The sequence below is a fragment of the Callospermophilus lateralis genome, chromosome 4 (genome assembly GCF_048772815.1).
Source record: "Callospermophilus lateralis isolate mCalLat2 chromosome 4, mCalLat2.hap1, whole genome shotgun sequence".
Classification (NCBI taxonomy): domain Eukaryota; kingdom Metazoa; phylum Chordata; class Mammalia; order Rodentia; family Sciuridae; genus Callospermophilus; species Callospermophilus lateralis.
This window is the reverse complement of record NC_135308.1, coordinates 13,032,210-13,046,442: the sequence shown is the minus strand read 5'-3', so window position 1 is coordinate 13,046,442 and position 14,233 is coordinate 13,032,210. Positions and strand designations below refer to the sequence as shown.

The window sequence follows — 14,233 nt, the reverse complement described above, 5'->3', positions numbered from 1 at the left end:
TCTCCCTGCAGGGGGGACATGGAGACTGTGCTGTGGCTGGAAGAACAAGACCACCTGGTCCCAAGTAAGCAGCCCTTCCCAGCCACTCACTGCAGAGGCCCATTCCCTACTGAATAGGGCTGGAGGGAAGGGACCTAGGAGTCATCTCTCCACTCTCTCCTTTCACAGGAGAAACTAAAGACTTGAGATTAATTAAGGAATCAGCTATGGGGTGATCGTTAGGCACTGAATTGTGTCCCCTCCTAAATCTTAACGTTGAAGCCGTTGACATTCCCCCCACCTTGTGACTGTATTTGGAGATGGGTTCTTTAAGGAGGTAATGAAGGTCACATCAGATCGTGGGGGGTGCTATGGGTCAGGCTATATGGGCAAAGGCCAAACAGACTCCATTTTACCCTGAGACTCCATATCATGTAAGAAATGCTTCTCCCATGGGAAAGCCCCACCTCTGTGCCCATTCATAGTTACCTACTATTACACACTTGGCAACACAAAATAGTAATTCTTACACAATGTAAAATCGTTCTCTTTGCTTTCTATATTTCTTGGGCAATGTATCTTGTTAGAGATTGATTGTCCAGACGTTAGTAACCATTCTCTAACTTGTACTCAACTAGGGTCATTTTGACCCACTTCCTTTCTGCTGGCTTGCTGCTATGCCAACCTGGAAAGTCCTGTGGGAAATACCAATGTACCCATTGCATTGTCCTGTTAACTGCCCAATTCAGCTTCTGTACTTTCTTGCTTACATTGGCTAAACCCCCAAACATCCCTTTTGTGATTTTTTTGGCTTAAATATGAGGGCAACTGAAGGCGGGCACGCCACCCTGACTATCTCATTCTTTAGAGAGCAAAGTGACCACTGATGCCAGCAATAAAGCCTTAATTAGAATGGCAATGTGTGTCTGAGAGTTATTTGAGGGTCTTGGTATCAGTGTAACAGGGACTAGTGTCCTTATAAGGTGAAGAGACACCAGGGAGGTAGGTGTATGCACAGAGGAAAGGCCCAGTAAGGACATGGGTGGAAGGTGCCATCTGCATGCCTCAGGACAGTGGCCTCAGAAGAAACCACCCTGCCAATGCCTTGACTTGGACTTCCAGCTACCAGACTGGGAGAACATATTTGTGTTTTTACAGCCGCTGGGACTGTGGTCTTCTGTTACAGCAGCCCCAGCTGACTATTATAGTGATAAAGCTCAGAAGTCTTGACAGATTCACCCCTAAGTAGGAATGTCTTCCACAGGAATGACCACAGTTGCAGGCACAAGCCCCCGGACACCCTCGGCTGGAACTCAGGGATCACTCATTTCCCTAGGCCCCTGGCAAGGTGAGAGTGGCTGGTGTTAAAAGCTAGCACTTTTTTTGCCATGAAAACTCCACTTTCACTTCATCCAACTGTCCTGCGCACCAGGACTCATGGCTCATCACCTTTTGTAGGCCAATTAGGCCTCCCTGGGAGTGCTACTAGGCAGGTCAGATGGCAGGCCTCCCCCAAACCCCAGCACACTCCTGCTCACTACAGGTGACTACACACAGCTTGGTCAAGTGCTGTGTGTCTGCATTTAAGGCCCCGCTGGGAGAACCGCAGGAGATGTGTCGTGGCCGACTGGTTCAGTAGCACCTTTGGTGTGCTGGGGCCAAGGTGGAGAATTGCTGTCTGATAGGGGCCTGGCTGGGGAGCCATCCTGCACCCCAGTGTATCTGCATCTTCTCATTGTGAAGCTGAACACTAAGGAGCAATTCCAGTGTGCCAGCCTGTGCCAGATGCACAGCATGTGACCGAACTCAAGGCATAGCAAGGAGCAGTGTGTAGGAGTCCCCGGGCCTTTTCACATGATTGGACAGATCCTGTGCAAAGCAAGGAGGAATCATCCTGTGGCTACTCAGTGGGCAAGGTCACCTGGGGTAGGGGGCTCAGTGCAGGTTTTATAGGCTGTACCTCAAGAAGTGGCAGGGAGGGGTATTGTGTCCCTGTCCCTGTCGAGTCCTTTTTCTTTCCCTCTGGTTACCAAATATGGTCTGGACAGTGCTCACACCTGTGTGGGATACAGACCTGTGGTCCATGGGGTTTCTTGGGGACCTTGGAAAGGGCCTGTGGAAGAGTGTCACGGGTGCCACAGACTAAGTGCCTTGCAGGGAGAACTGACTGCCATCAGACTGCAGTCCTGTCCCATAGCAGAGTGTGGCCTGCAGGGAATGACAGGGCACCTGCCACTAAGGAGGTGGTGCTTTTATGCATGCTTTCTCATTTGGCACATTTACAAATTCTAAGTGACAATGACGCTCATGGTGATAGCAGCAGAGCCCAAACCTTCTCTGAGTTCACCTCGGAGCACCCTCATTTACCCTGGAGAATCCTTCCCTGTGAGGCCACCTGGTCTGTCCTTTCTGGGGCCTTGGTAGCACAGTCCCCTCTGGGCATCCGGTCTCCTACCTTTTTCTGAAAGCCCATGACAGGGATGTTACATCTCACGCCAGCGTCCTCCTCGTGGCTGCAGCCCTGGGCCTCCGTGTTGAGTTTGCACTCTATGATGGACTTCTCCGTCCCCGTGCACTGGACCTCATTGAGGTGGATGGGTCCCATCCCTGGTGAGGCAGAGGGACACGGGCCATGAAAGCATCAGAAGGCAACCTCTGGACGATGAAAACCTGTCTCTCCCATCCTCCAAACTCTCCTAACTGCCGCCTGTGGTCAGCTCAGAGACCCCAGCTCTTCTCCCTGGAAAGAACACTGTAAATATCTTGGGATTCACTTCCACCATAGGAGTAAGGAAAATTCTTTACTAACCTGAGGTATGATCTTGGCCAAATCACAGTGTTTCTTACATTGATAAAGGAGTTGGACTGGAAGATATCTAAGTTTCCCACTTCAGCGTTCCAGGCATTTACGAATCCTAAGCCTTGACTGCTGCTAAATCAATTAGGGTCTTTGCAGGAAATAGATGGTACATACAAATTGGGTGTCTGAATTAGAAAAAGGGAACTTTAAAATAAAGGTATGGATGGAGTGTAGAAATCACAAAGGAAGTTCCGGTACTCAGGAGCTAATAACATTGGAACTTGGATGTACCCCTGTGAGTAACAGGAAGAAGCCACCTGATAAGAGCTGTCCCCTTGGTGGAGGGACATCACCCATGGGAGCCCTACAGGGAAATAAACGCCCCCTGCTCTCCTCTCCTCTGGTTCCTGTCAGTGCTCTGTGTGGACCAAACCCAGCTGTGCCTTTGGGCACCTGGCACCCTGGGCAACAGTGGGGAGTAGAACTGGAGGGGCAGACGGGACATATCCAGCAAGTGCCCCTTGGTGACAATGTGGGGACTCTTCTCTTAGTAGCACTGGGATGACAGCAGTGAGCCTTCCACAGCTGGGGAGAGAAATTCCAAGGCAACCACTCTCCAGTTCCCTTCTGCTCACAGAGGCGCTGCCCCTCTGCCAAGGCCAGCAGGCAGCAGCAGGTGCAGTCCTTGGCATGTGCTCTGGGGTTCACAGACTCCCCCTTTTTGGATCCTGCTCTGCTGCTATCTCTTTGCCCTCCTGACCCTCCCCATGCCCCCACGTGGGTCCTGTCCCTCAGTGCTCTAATATTATCTCAAACCTCCTGTCTTCAGGAGCCTCTCCTATGACCCCATGCCTCCCTTGGGCCTGGCACTCTCCTCCCCACTGAGACAAACCTCTGGGAAGAGTCTCCTGGTTTTGTTCCCTCTGAGATCTTCCCTCGCCTGTTTCTCTGCCAGCCCTCCCTGTTCCAGGAAATGGCACCTCCAACCACCGAGCTGTTTTTGCTGGAACCCAAAGGTCATCTCTTGGACCTTCTCCTCCTCCTCCTCCCGAATCCCTGACAACCCATCAGTCATGTCCTGCTCACTCCTCAAAATCCGGATGCATTTTTTTTCCATCACTGTGACAAAATGTGACCCTAACATCTCCCATGTACAAAGACACAGTGGCCTGCCAGCCTTCTTCCTTCTGGCTTGTTTCAGCCTACTGGCCACAGAACAGCCCAGGAGAGCTTTAAATGCACGTTGGATCATGTCACTCCCCATCTGAAAATGCCTGGCTGGTGGCTTGATGCACCGAGGGAGAAGCAGGCAGAATTCACAGCCCTCAAGTGGCCTCCGAGGTCCTGCGTGATCTGGCTTCACTTTTGTGCTCCAGCTCTGCCTGCTGTCCTCCCCTCAGCTGGGTCTCGTGGCTCCTCCACGGAGCTGAGTGCTCCCTCTGCCTGGACCGCTCTCCCTTCCAGGGCTCACCAGCTGACTCTTGCTCATCCTTCACTTCCCTAGAGAAGCCTTTCCGACCCCTACATCACCCTAGTCTACTTTGGATTCCCTCACTGAGCACACTGCTTTACTGAACATCTGTCTGTCTTCCCCCCTGGGCTGGAGGACCCCCTGGCTTTCCCTTTGTGTGTTCCCAACCAGTGCCTGGCATATAGCGAGTGCTCCCTAGTGTCTCTGCAGATGCTGTTCACTTCACTGAGCACCTGTCACCCATCAGCCTCTGCGCTAGGTGTTGGTGACCCCTGGGCTAAGAGCACCCAGTCCTGGGGGAGGCAGGAGTTACACAAAGACTTGTGAGGTCAGGAATAAAGACAGAGATAACCACAGGTGCTTCAGAGCCCAAAGAAGGTTCTTTTGAGATCTGAGATCTTCCCTCGCCTGTTTCTCTGCCAGCCCTCCCTGTTCCAGGAAATGGCACTTTCAACCTCCGAGCTGTTTTTGCTGGAACCCAAAGGTCTTCTCTTGGACCTTCTCCTCCTCCTCCTGAATCGCAGAGGGAACAAAACCAGGTTCTGGAGATAGACAGTGTCTAAGCATACTGAGGCCACAAACTGCATTCTGGGATCCACTCCTACAGTAGGTAAGAGCCAAGTTTCCATTTCTCTGGAAATCTCATAAGCAATGATGCTTCCAATTCCCAGGAATTTTATAAATTTATAAAAACACTTGAAGACAATGGTTGAAAGCACCCAAGGACTCAAGAGTGCAAAGGTATGTGTGACACAGTACAGATGCTTAACAAAGCCCTTGAAGCAAGCACAACTTATAGGTCACAGGAAGGGGCAGCAGCCTGGGGTCTAGGTCCCCAGGGGCCTCAGGGGCTTTCTGCAGACTCTGAGTATGGTGATGGGGATTTGATGACAGCTGATCTTTACTGAGCACTTGCTATGTGTTCGGTGGATCCCATCCTAAACACACCGCTTATAAACATCATTTCTTCATTACAGCGACCCATAAATGAGGAATCTGAGCAGCAAATATGAAGTAACAGACCCAGTGGGGGACCCAGGATTCAAACCAGACAGTGGCCCCATAGCATGCTCTCGCTGAGCTTCCGAGGCCCTCTCAGGAGAACCAGGAGGGACACCTGGGTCGGAAAGGAGCTCCCTCTCTGGGTTAGGTCCCCTCTTCCCTTGGGATGCTCCGGCTGCCTCCTGCTCCTGGGGTGCCTTCTCCTTCCTGCCCACCTCAGAAGACGACGTCAAGTAGCGCTTCAGATCTGCCCCCCTCCCTGACACAGCTTGATAAAAACCTCAGCATCGTCTAAACTGCTGCAGCCTTTACAGCTCTGGCTTAGCAGGCAATGAGCTGGTCAGCTGGCCCCAGGCCGAATCCAGTCTCAGGATGGAAGGCCAGGGAGCCACGGATCCGTGGGACATGGCACACCTTCCTGAGCTGTGCTCGTCTGTAGAAGGGCAATGATAACACTGATGGTTCAGGCTGCAGGTCGTGAGGAGTGGGTGAGACTAAGTCCTTCAGGTTCCTAGGGACCCAGGAAATGGCAGGCACTGTCATCAGTATTATTCCTTATATATCATCAACTATTTTTAGTATAAGTTATCTTTGGGTTATTTCTTATTTCTCTCACTTGATGCCAACTCTTTAAGAGCAGAAACCATAACTAAAGGTGTTGATGGAATAAATGAATTCTCCACTTCAGGATGCAGCCCAAATGGCCCTCAGAGGATAGTGGAGGGTTGCTAGACCATGGTGTAGGCCTCATCAAGAGGAGAATGTTTAACTCAAGGCTTGACATGCTTTAAACTCCATCTAGCAATTGGTCTGTCCCCTTCTGACTTAATTTCTATGTAAACGTATTGACTCTCCCAGACATCAAGGAATGAGACCCTGGAAGCATGTGTCCAGGCCCACTCTCTGGCACATCAGAGAGAGCCCAGAGATGGGAGGTTCAGTGTGTCCCACCCTCTTCCCTGCCCCTCCCTGTTCTGTGATGGGGACCAGCTGTAGCATGCTGGGTACCTTTGGGCCCATAGTTCTGTTCCTGACTTGGGTTTGACATTCTGCATCCTTGACCTTCAGTATTTACTTGTTCTGGGTTCTGGGTTGTTCTCGAAAGCCCTCTCTTCATAGTACCTTTCCACCTTTACTCTGGCTCTGCTCCTCCTCCATGTACAGACCCTGGCCTGGGTGACCACATGTTTGGAGGAGCCACAAATGACCTCCTGGAGCAATGCCATGGGCTCTGTGGTGTCCAGGCCATTAGAAGTCAAACTGACAACTAAGCCGGCTATAATCGGATTTTAGAAAACATGACAAAGCAGACCGGGACTTTCGGTGCTCTGCATGTTGTCTTTCACAAAACCTCTGCTTCAGTTTTGGATGTGTGGCACCTCTGCCAATTATCTCTCACTATGAACCGAAGAGGTTTAAAGCCACTTCTCTGGCACTGCCCTGCCAATGTAGTAGACAGTGGCCACGTGTGGCTGCTGAGCTCCGAAAATGTAGCCAGTACAAACAGACATGCTGCAAAGTCTAAATTATATCCTGGATTTCAAGGACTTTGTACTGAAAATGCAAGCAATCTCATTAATAGCCTTTATATTGATTACACATTGAAATCACAATATTTTGGATATACTGAGCTAAAGGAAATCTTAAAGTCAGTTTCACTAACTTCACATGACTACTAGAAAATTCAAAATTACACATATTATATTTCTATTGGACAGAGCTGGTCTAGTCTGTTCAGAGGACTCCTCTTATTTTGGTGGGACACGTTCATTCATTGTTTACCATGTGACCGTCTCTGGAGCACTTGTGTTGGGCCTGGACTCCAAGGACACGGAGATAAAAGACGGGCACAGTCCTCACCTAGTGCTCGGTCTCAGGTGGAGGGTGACTGTGTCAACAGACAGCTAGAGTCCTGCTCTGTGGGTCCTGAAGTACCAAGGGCAGCCCCCCAAGACCCAACATCCATCCCGTGAGGCTGGAGCCAGACAGAGCCTCAGACACCATCCACCCACTACCTTGCCTTACGGTGAAGAATCCCAGGCCCAGAAGGTTCCTCAAGGTCATGGAGCAAGTAGGTAGCTGGGCCAGGATGAGGATCAGATTGCTCAGCTCTGAGGCACTGCCCTTTCACCACCCTGGGTGTGGGTGTGGTTACTTGGTGCGTAGAGCCAGGACCAAAGGATGACCCTGCCTGCTCTGTGTGACACTGAATGTGGTACTTTCCTCTTTCTGCCTACTGGAGTTGCCCACCCAATGTGGCAGGAGACGATGAGTCACCCACTGGTTCTCTCAAGGGCAGCAGCAAAAATGCCCGAAGCCTCTTTTTCCTAGAGGTCGCCAGGCCCTTGGAAACCTCTGGCTGCTCTGGGCAGTGAAACCATGATGTCACACAGCCCCCGCCCACGGTGAATGGAATGTTCATGTCATTGGGAACTTGTTTATTCCTCGGAGTGAGTGGCCCTGGTCTTGTAGGCCTTGGGAGAGGGCAAACCCACATGTGGGTCCATTGGTAGAGAGGACTGTGAGAATACTCAGGAGCCCAGGGGACCCTGAAGAGTTCCCTGGAACCAGGGAGGAGGACCACTTGTTAAAGGGAACAATGGCGGCCATGAGGCGGCACATGTGCTGCTAACATCCAGCCCAGGTCTTCAGCCTTCAACGCACACCCAGCATGTGCACATGGGTTAAAGGACAGAGGCAGAGGGAGTTCCAACGTGACCAGGTCTGGGTTGGGGTGAGGGTAAAAGGAGGCAAATCTGGGGCTTAAGGTCCTCCCCAGCAGTGCTGTCTATGATCCCAAGACTATCCCTAGTCCACAGGAGCCTCCATGCAGCCTCAGGGAACCACTTAAGTGTTGTCTCCTAGTAGCTGGGGCACTGCATCCTACAGAAAGGACCAACAAATGGCCATAGAGAGGTGAACTCCCCTGCTAGAACTGGGAAAGCTCCATGTTCTTTAAGTGAGCTGGAGGTGAAGTTCAACCCAGGACTCTGGAGTCTCACACTGGGAAGCCACTGGATGTGGCACTCAGGCCCCGGGTGAGGGGAGACTATTATTCCTCCAGGCTGCAACCAATGACCTCACCACATTCCTTCCTGTGGGGTGATGGCTCCACATCTGACGGTATGGGAACATCCTCTCCCCACACTGTAGGACACCCCACCCCTCATCCACAGCCCAAGAACCTTCCTCGCCGCCTCCTCCCAGCCAGAGTGGCCCACGGCTGCAGCAGCCTCCCTGTACGCTGGAACTATCCCAGGAAATGACTGACCATGACTTTCCTCACCCAAACACAGTTCTCCTAGGGAGGGCTGTGCACTCACGGCTTATGGTGGATCTGGGGTGAGGACTCCTCCTTTGGAAGGACCAGGGCTTGCAAGCATGAGCCGTCTTCGTGAGGCCCAGAGGCAACCTGTCCTGCCATCTCAAAGTGACAGCACTGCTCTCAACAGACAGCCCCCACGAAAGCTTTCTGTACTTATGTTCTTTGCTCACATAAAAAATTTGTTCAGGACACTTAATAAAAACCAGGCCCTTTCTCATTAGTGTTTCATGAGGTCAGAGAAGGGCACGCTGTTCACTCTCTCAGCTGTCAATGTTTGTGAGACTGCAGCAGGGTGGAAAGTAAGGTGACAGTGGGTTCATTTGTGTCCTGCATGGTCCTCAGCCTGAGACCCTGCCCTGGAGGAGGGCCTGGAAATCCTGTCTCTCTTGGAGGGGCAGCAGAGAGCCCAGGGTAAGGAGTCAGGAGAGCAAGGCTGGGGTGTTCTCTGGCTGCCAGTGTCATTTTGTTTCAAGGACCGACTCCCTTCTCTGGGCCTCAGCTTCCAAACCCATGAAGTGGGGGCTCAACGCTCTCCAAGGTCCCTTTCAGCCCCAATTGTCTGGGGAGAAGTTTGCGATTCTCTAATGGAGCAGCAGCTGCCGGTGGAGGAGCAAAGCACGAAGGGCTGGATGAGGTCACGGTCCCCAGCTGAGGCCCGGCTACAGAGATGTTTTCCCGGGAAGAGAGGCCCCACCAACAGCTGCCCTGTACCTTACCTTGCCCCAGCCGGGAGCCTGTGACGGCCTCTTTGGCAGTCCCGAAGCCCAGCTCTCTGCAGACCACGCTGGCCGACACCAGGTCCCACTTGTCGTCACAGACGGTCCCCCATTCTCCGTTCTTGAGCACCTCCACTCGGCCCTCCCCGACCTGGGCACCACCTCGCAGCCGCACCAGGGGTTGCTGAAGAGACACACCGTCCTGCTGAGTGCAGAAGCCGAGGCGCGTTCGGCCTGCCAGCGGTCACTGCCCGCTCCCCGCCACTCCTCTACTTTCTGCCAGGCCAGGTCCCCAGTCTAGGAGCTGAAACTGGGCCAGGTGTGTTTGCGAGGGGTGGTGGGGAGGGGGTCGTGCAGCAGAGTCCGTTCAGCACAGCTTCCTCTGCAGCCCCCCAGGAGATCTTCTGTCCTGGACCACTGGGGATCTCACCAAGGACCCTCATGAGATCGGGACCCCACCCTAGGCATGGCTCCAGGATCCCACCATCACTTGACTGCAGAACCTCCTGTGGGAGAGCTATGGAGAGAAGCTCCTACCCCCCAAATCTGCAAATTCACAATCCCACTTGCTTACAGCGCAGCCCTGGAGACCAGGCCTGCAGGGAGCCTGCCCTGTGGAGAGTCTGCTGTGCCCACCCACGAGAGGCAGGAAGGAGCAGAGAGAAGAATGGGAAGATTGGGAGCTAGAAAGTAAGGTTTTACCCAGAAAGCCAGACCTAATCAGGCCGTGACTCAGAGCACAGATGCCTCAGGGATGGGGAGCCTCCCTAGTTAAGACTAACATCTGTCCAGCTGCTCCCTGATTCCAGTGCCAGCCCAAAGCAGCCTGATTTCAGAAGATATAGCTTCCCCGCCCCCAGCGTGCAGAAGTGGGAGCATTATGGTTTAAATGGCCCTGGTGCTCATGGATGGCCTGGAAGCCTTCCTCCCCTTCTGAGGTTTCTGGACTTGGACCAGCATCCTGAAGCCAATGGTCATGTTCCACAGATGGAAACCACTGGCCTCAATCTGTCCACAAACTCTGCTTTGCACCAGTTTCTGTGTATGTCTGCATGTTGTACACACTTACCTACTAGCATTTCTGCATGTGCACGTGTGCTGAGGGAAGCTCAGAAGTCTGTGCGGCTCTGTGTTATTGGGCGACTGTGATATCCTAGTCAGATCAGACCACAGTCCTTGTTCCACCCTGACCTATGCTGACCTTGGCCCAGGACTCCCTTCAACCCACCCACCCATGGCAGGGATGAGGCAGACTTGGTTGGAAGGGGTGGATTTCAAGAATTCACATCCCTTGGCCACCTGAGGGTGGCCTAGCTCTCCCCAGCTGCCTCTCTCTCTCTCCCAGTGGTGGCACCTAGCTAGCCTGGCAGGATGGGGTGCTGGGGAACTCACAGACCCCCGGGATTGCTCTGATTCAGGCACTAGGGAGAGAAGGAAAAAAAGGAGGGGATGGGATGAGGGCAAATTGCCCAGTGGCTTTAGGAACTTTTATTCTCACTCCAAAAAAGTGGAACATAATCAATAAAACTGCTGTTTTCTGTAGAACTTGATCTCCCCTCCCTGCTCCCTCGTCTCAAGCTGTCTAGGGGGAGCCAGGGGGCTCCTCCCACGGAACCCAGCATCCTGGCCCCAGCTTGATGGAGGCAGAGTGTCAGATAACCTAGCCCCAGCCCAGCAGTGGCCAGGCAGAGTCAGCTGGCCCTGGAGGGAAGCCGGAAACCAAGGAAAATGTGATGTAATCATCCTGTTTCTTTCTTTCTTTCTTTTTCCATTGGTTTGGTATGAACTTGATTGCTCTGCTATAAACCACACAGCAGAGGAATTCCAAAACAGTAGGATCTGGTACTCTGGATGACACACGAGGAGTGCTCACAGGCTCTGGCTCAGGCCAGGGAGAGGACGTGGCCATCAGACTGCGCAGCAGGGGAGGTGGGGCGTGCAGGGGGCTGGTTTGGCTTGTGGGGGGCTGTGGAATAGGGTTGCCTAGGAGGGCCCACGTCCCCTGGCTGCGAGCATGTCTGGTAGTGTGGTCATGTCTGTGTACTCTGAAGTCCCTGAGGGGCTGGGGAGGCAGGAAGTCACTCCAAACAGTCCCTACACCTTGAGCTGAAAGCCAGGCTCACATCTAAGGCTCCTCTTCTGTCCAAACATCTCCCCAGTCTGGGAGAGGCACCCTGGGGGCTTCTGGCTGTCACCCTGATTTCATTTCTCTTCCTAGGAGCAGTTCTGCAGGTGCCGCAGGGAGGGAAGTAGGGGAGGACTAAGGGAGGCACAGAGGGGACAGGAGGCAGTGAGGACAGAGGATACCCCAGAGAGGGGAGGGGCTGTTGCTCCCATGCTCCGCCCACCGCCCTCACCTGGCTGACAAAGGACTCCCTGCTGCCTCCCTCCACTCCCTTGTACCCCGGGTCAGACCACAGCTAACACGGGACGCACCAGGCTGCAGTAACGACTACCAAGGACCTGGGTTGGATGGGCAGGGATGCAGCCCTGACCAGTGGTCAGCCTCTCCTCCCCCTCCCTCTTCTCTTTCCACATGCTTTTCTTGCCCACCCACCCCCTATCAGCAGTTTCCAGAACAGAAATATCACAGGGACCATTTGGTGGATGTATGAAAAAAGAATGAGCTGCCCCTCGTGGTTATGGAGGAAAGACAGAATAGGGCACCTTCGCTTTTGCAGAGGAAGGGTCAAGCCTGCCAGATGCCAAGTGGCCACACCTCCAGCCCCATGCTCACCTCTGGTTTGTAGGCCTTCCGGAACCTCGAAGGCCCATCAGGGCTGAAGACCTGGCCAGGCACACAACTAACCACAGCTGGCTGTCCATTCTCACAGGTGATGTTCTTCACAGGGTCCCGAGACACATGGGGGCCCAGCTTGCAACTGGAGATGTGGGTCTCCGTGCCGGTGCAGTTCATGGAGAACCGCCAGTAGCGCTGCTTCCTCCGAGAGGCAAACATTCTGCAGAGGGGAGAGAGGACGGTGACCAGGGCATCGTGGCACCCAGCCCTGATTCTGTTTGAAACAGAACAAGATGGACATGGCCGCTGCTCCCAGAGCTCAGCCTGCCTCCAAGACAGGGTCCTGCTCAGTGTGTTCTGCCAGCACCCCCTGAGCCCAGGTTTATGCTGGACACTTGGGGACAGGACCCAGAGGGTGCTCAGGGCCTACTGCCCTCAGGCAGCTGCCATTCCAGGACAGCAAGGACTAACTCGGGCACTGAAGTAATAATGACACAGCCTGTCCATACAAAATGCAACAAGGTTTCTAGGGAGGTGAGGTCCCTGATCCCAGGACCCACTCGCAGTGACTCGCAACCCTAACTCTTCAGTTAATTTCAGCACAAGCTATTGTCATTCACGGGCTTTATTTCTCTTTGTCAACCAGCAGTACAAGTTGACAGCTAAACTCTCTCCCAAAGACAGTCAAGACTAAATATGTAATCCAGTGAGAACAGTCTTAAATGATCCCATGTGTGGCATCAAAAGTACAATTTTCTTAGTAGTAGTTAAAAAAAAAAATGCCCCTGCTCTTATCAAATCCTCACCCAGGAAAATCAGTGAGGTGGAAGCTGCCACCATATCATGTCCTAGGAAATTTCTTAGTCTATATTTCCTATACATGCAAATTGTTCCTTTTTCATTTTTTTTAAGACAGAATATGGATTAAGATAAGACAATGTGCTTTTTTCCAAAATAATAAGTAATACACTGATTAATAGAAAGTTAACTATGACTCAGTTTCCTCATGTTCAAAGCAGAAGTAGAATAAATATTTACTTAATAAGACTATGATGTGTATTAGCCCATTTTCAGCTACTCTAACAATATCACAGACTGGATAATTTATAAATAACATAAGTTTGTTTAGCTCATGGTTCTGGAGACTGAGAGAAGTCTAAGAGCATGTTGCCAGCATCGGGGGAGGGCCTTGGGTCACCTCATGGTAGAACAAGCAGGCACACACAAGACAGAGAAAATTGGGCCAAACTCACTTTTAAAACAAAACCAGTCTCGTGATGACCAACCCAGTCCCACAAGAGTGGCATTAATCCATTCAGAAGCACAGAGTGCTCAGGAATAAGTCTTTTTTTTTTTTTTTTTTTTTGGTACTTGGGATTAAACCCAGGGACACTTAACCACTGAGCCACATCCCTGGACCTTTTTCCTTTTTTATTTTGAGACAGGGTCTTGCAAATTGCTGCAGCTGGCTTTGAACTTGCAGCCCTCCTGTCCTAGCCTCCTGATTTGCTGGGATTACAAGTGCGTAGCACCATGCCCAGCAACCAGTCATCTCTTAAAGGCCCTACTTCTTAAAACTGTTCCAATTGCAATTCAATTTCAACATGAGTTCTGGAGGGGACAGTCAAACCACAGCATTTTGACAGTTAAATCAATCAAAATTTATAAAGCTCTTAAAACAGTATGCGAAACATAGGAAGTGTCTGTTCAATAAATAAATAAAAACTGCGTGGCTAAAGGGGGGAAAGCTGTATGGCTAAAGGAGGGACCCCTGTGGCTAGAGAGATGAGGGTGACTTCATGGGAGAGCAGGCTTGTTACTAGGCTGTGAGTGATCGTGGGATTTGAAAAGGAGGAGGGAAGAAGCACCCTGTCCTCTCATGCTGCCAGCTCTTTGGGGCCTATGCACTTGACCCTCCTTGGCAGAACTTTGCAAGATGCCACAGAAAGTCAGACAGCATCATGGCCAGCTGCCCAACAGAAGAGCCTGTCTGGGCAGGCTGACCCTTAAAGGGCCAGAAGTGTCCTGAAAGCATCTGCTTTGTCTTGGGGCGAATGGGATGTGAGCACAGAGGAAATCCTACAGGCACCGTCATCCTCTCCTTAACCCACACTGGGGCTTGTGACAATTCCAGTACACCTGTGGGTGCAACAACACAAACCTTTGTAATACAGACTATCCTGGGAAATTCAGGATGTGT

At 52.0% G+C, this 14,233-nt stretch overlaps 1 protein-coding gene across 4 annotated transcripts in view; it reads right to left on the bottom strand.

Moving 5' to 3' along the window:
- Loxl2 (lysyl oxidase like 2) overlaps nucleotides 1-14,233 on the bottom strand; it is an 84,347-nt gene that overhangs the window by 18,634 nt on the left and 51,480 nt on the right. For 2 of the 4 annotated variants that reach the window (XM_076853583.1, XM_076853584.1), the window contains exons 5-7: nucleotides 12,031-12,253; nucleotides 9,294-9,498; nucleotides 2,435-2,586 (exon numbers count right to left, since the gene is read on the bottom strand). In XM_076853583.1, the coding sequence (XP_076709698.1) occupies nucleotides 2,435-2,586; nucleotides 9,294-9,498; nucleotides 12,031-12,253 (580 nt within the window). The remainder of the gene's footprint in view (nucleotides 1-2,434; nucleotides 2,587-9,293; nucleotides 9,499-12,030; nucleotides 12,254-14,233) is intronic. The other 2 variants (XM_076853585.1, XM_076853586.1) reach the window with 2 other exon arrangements.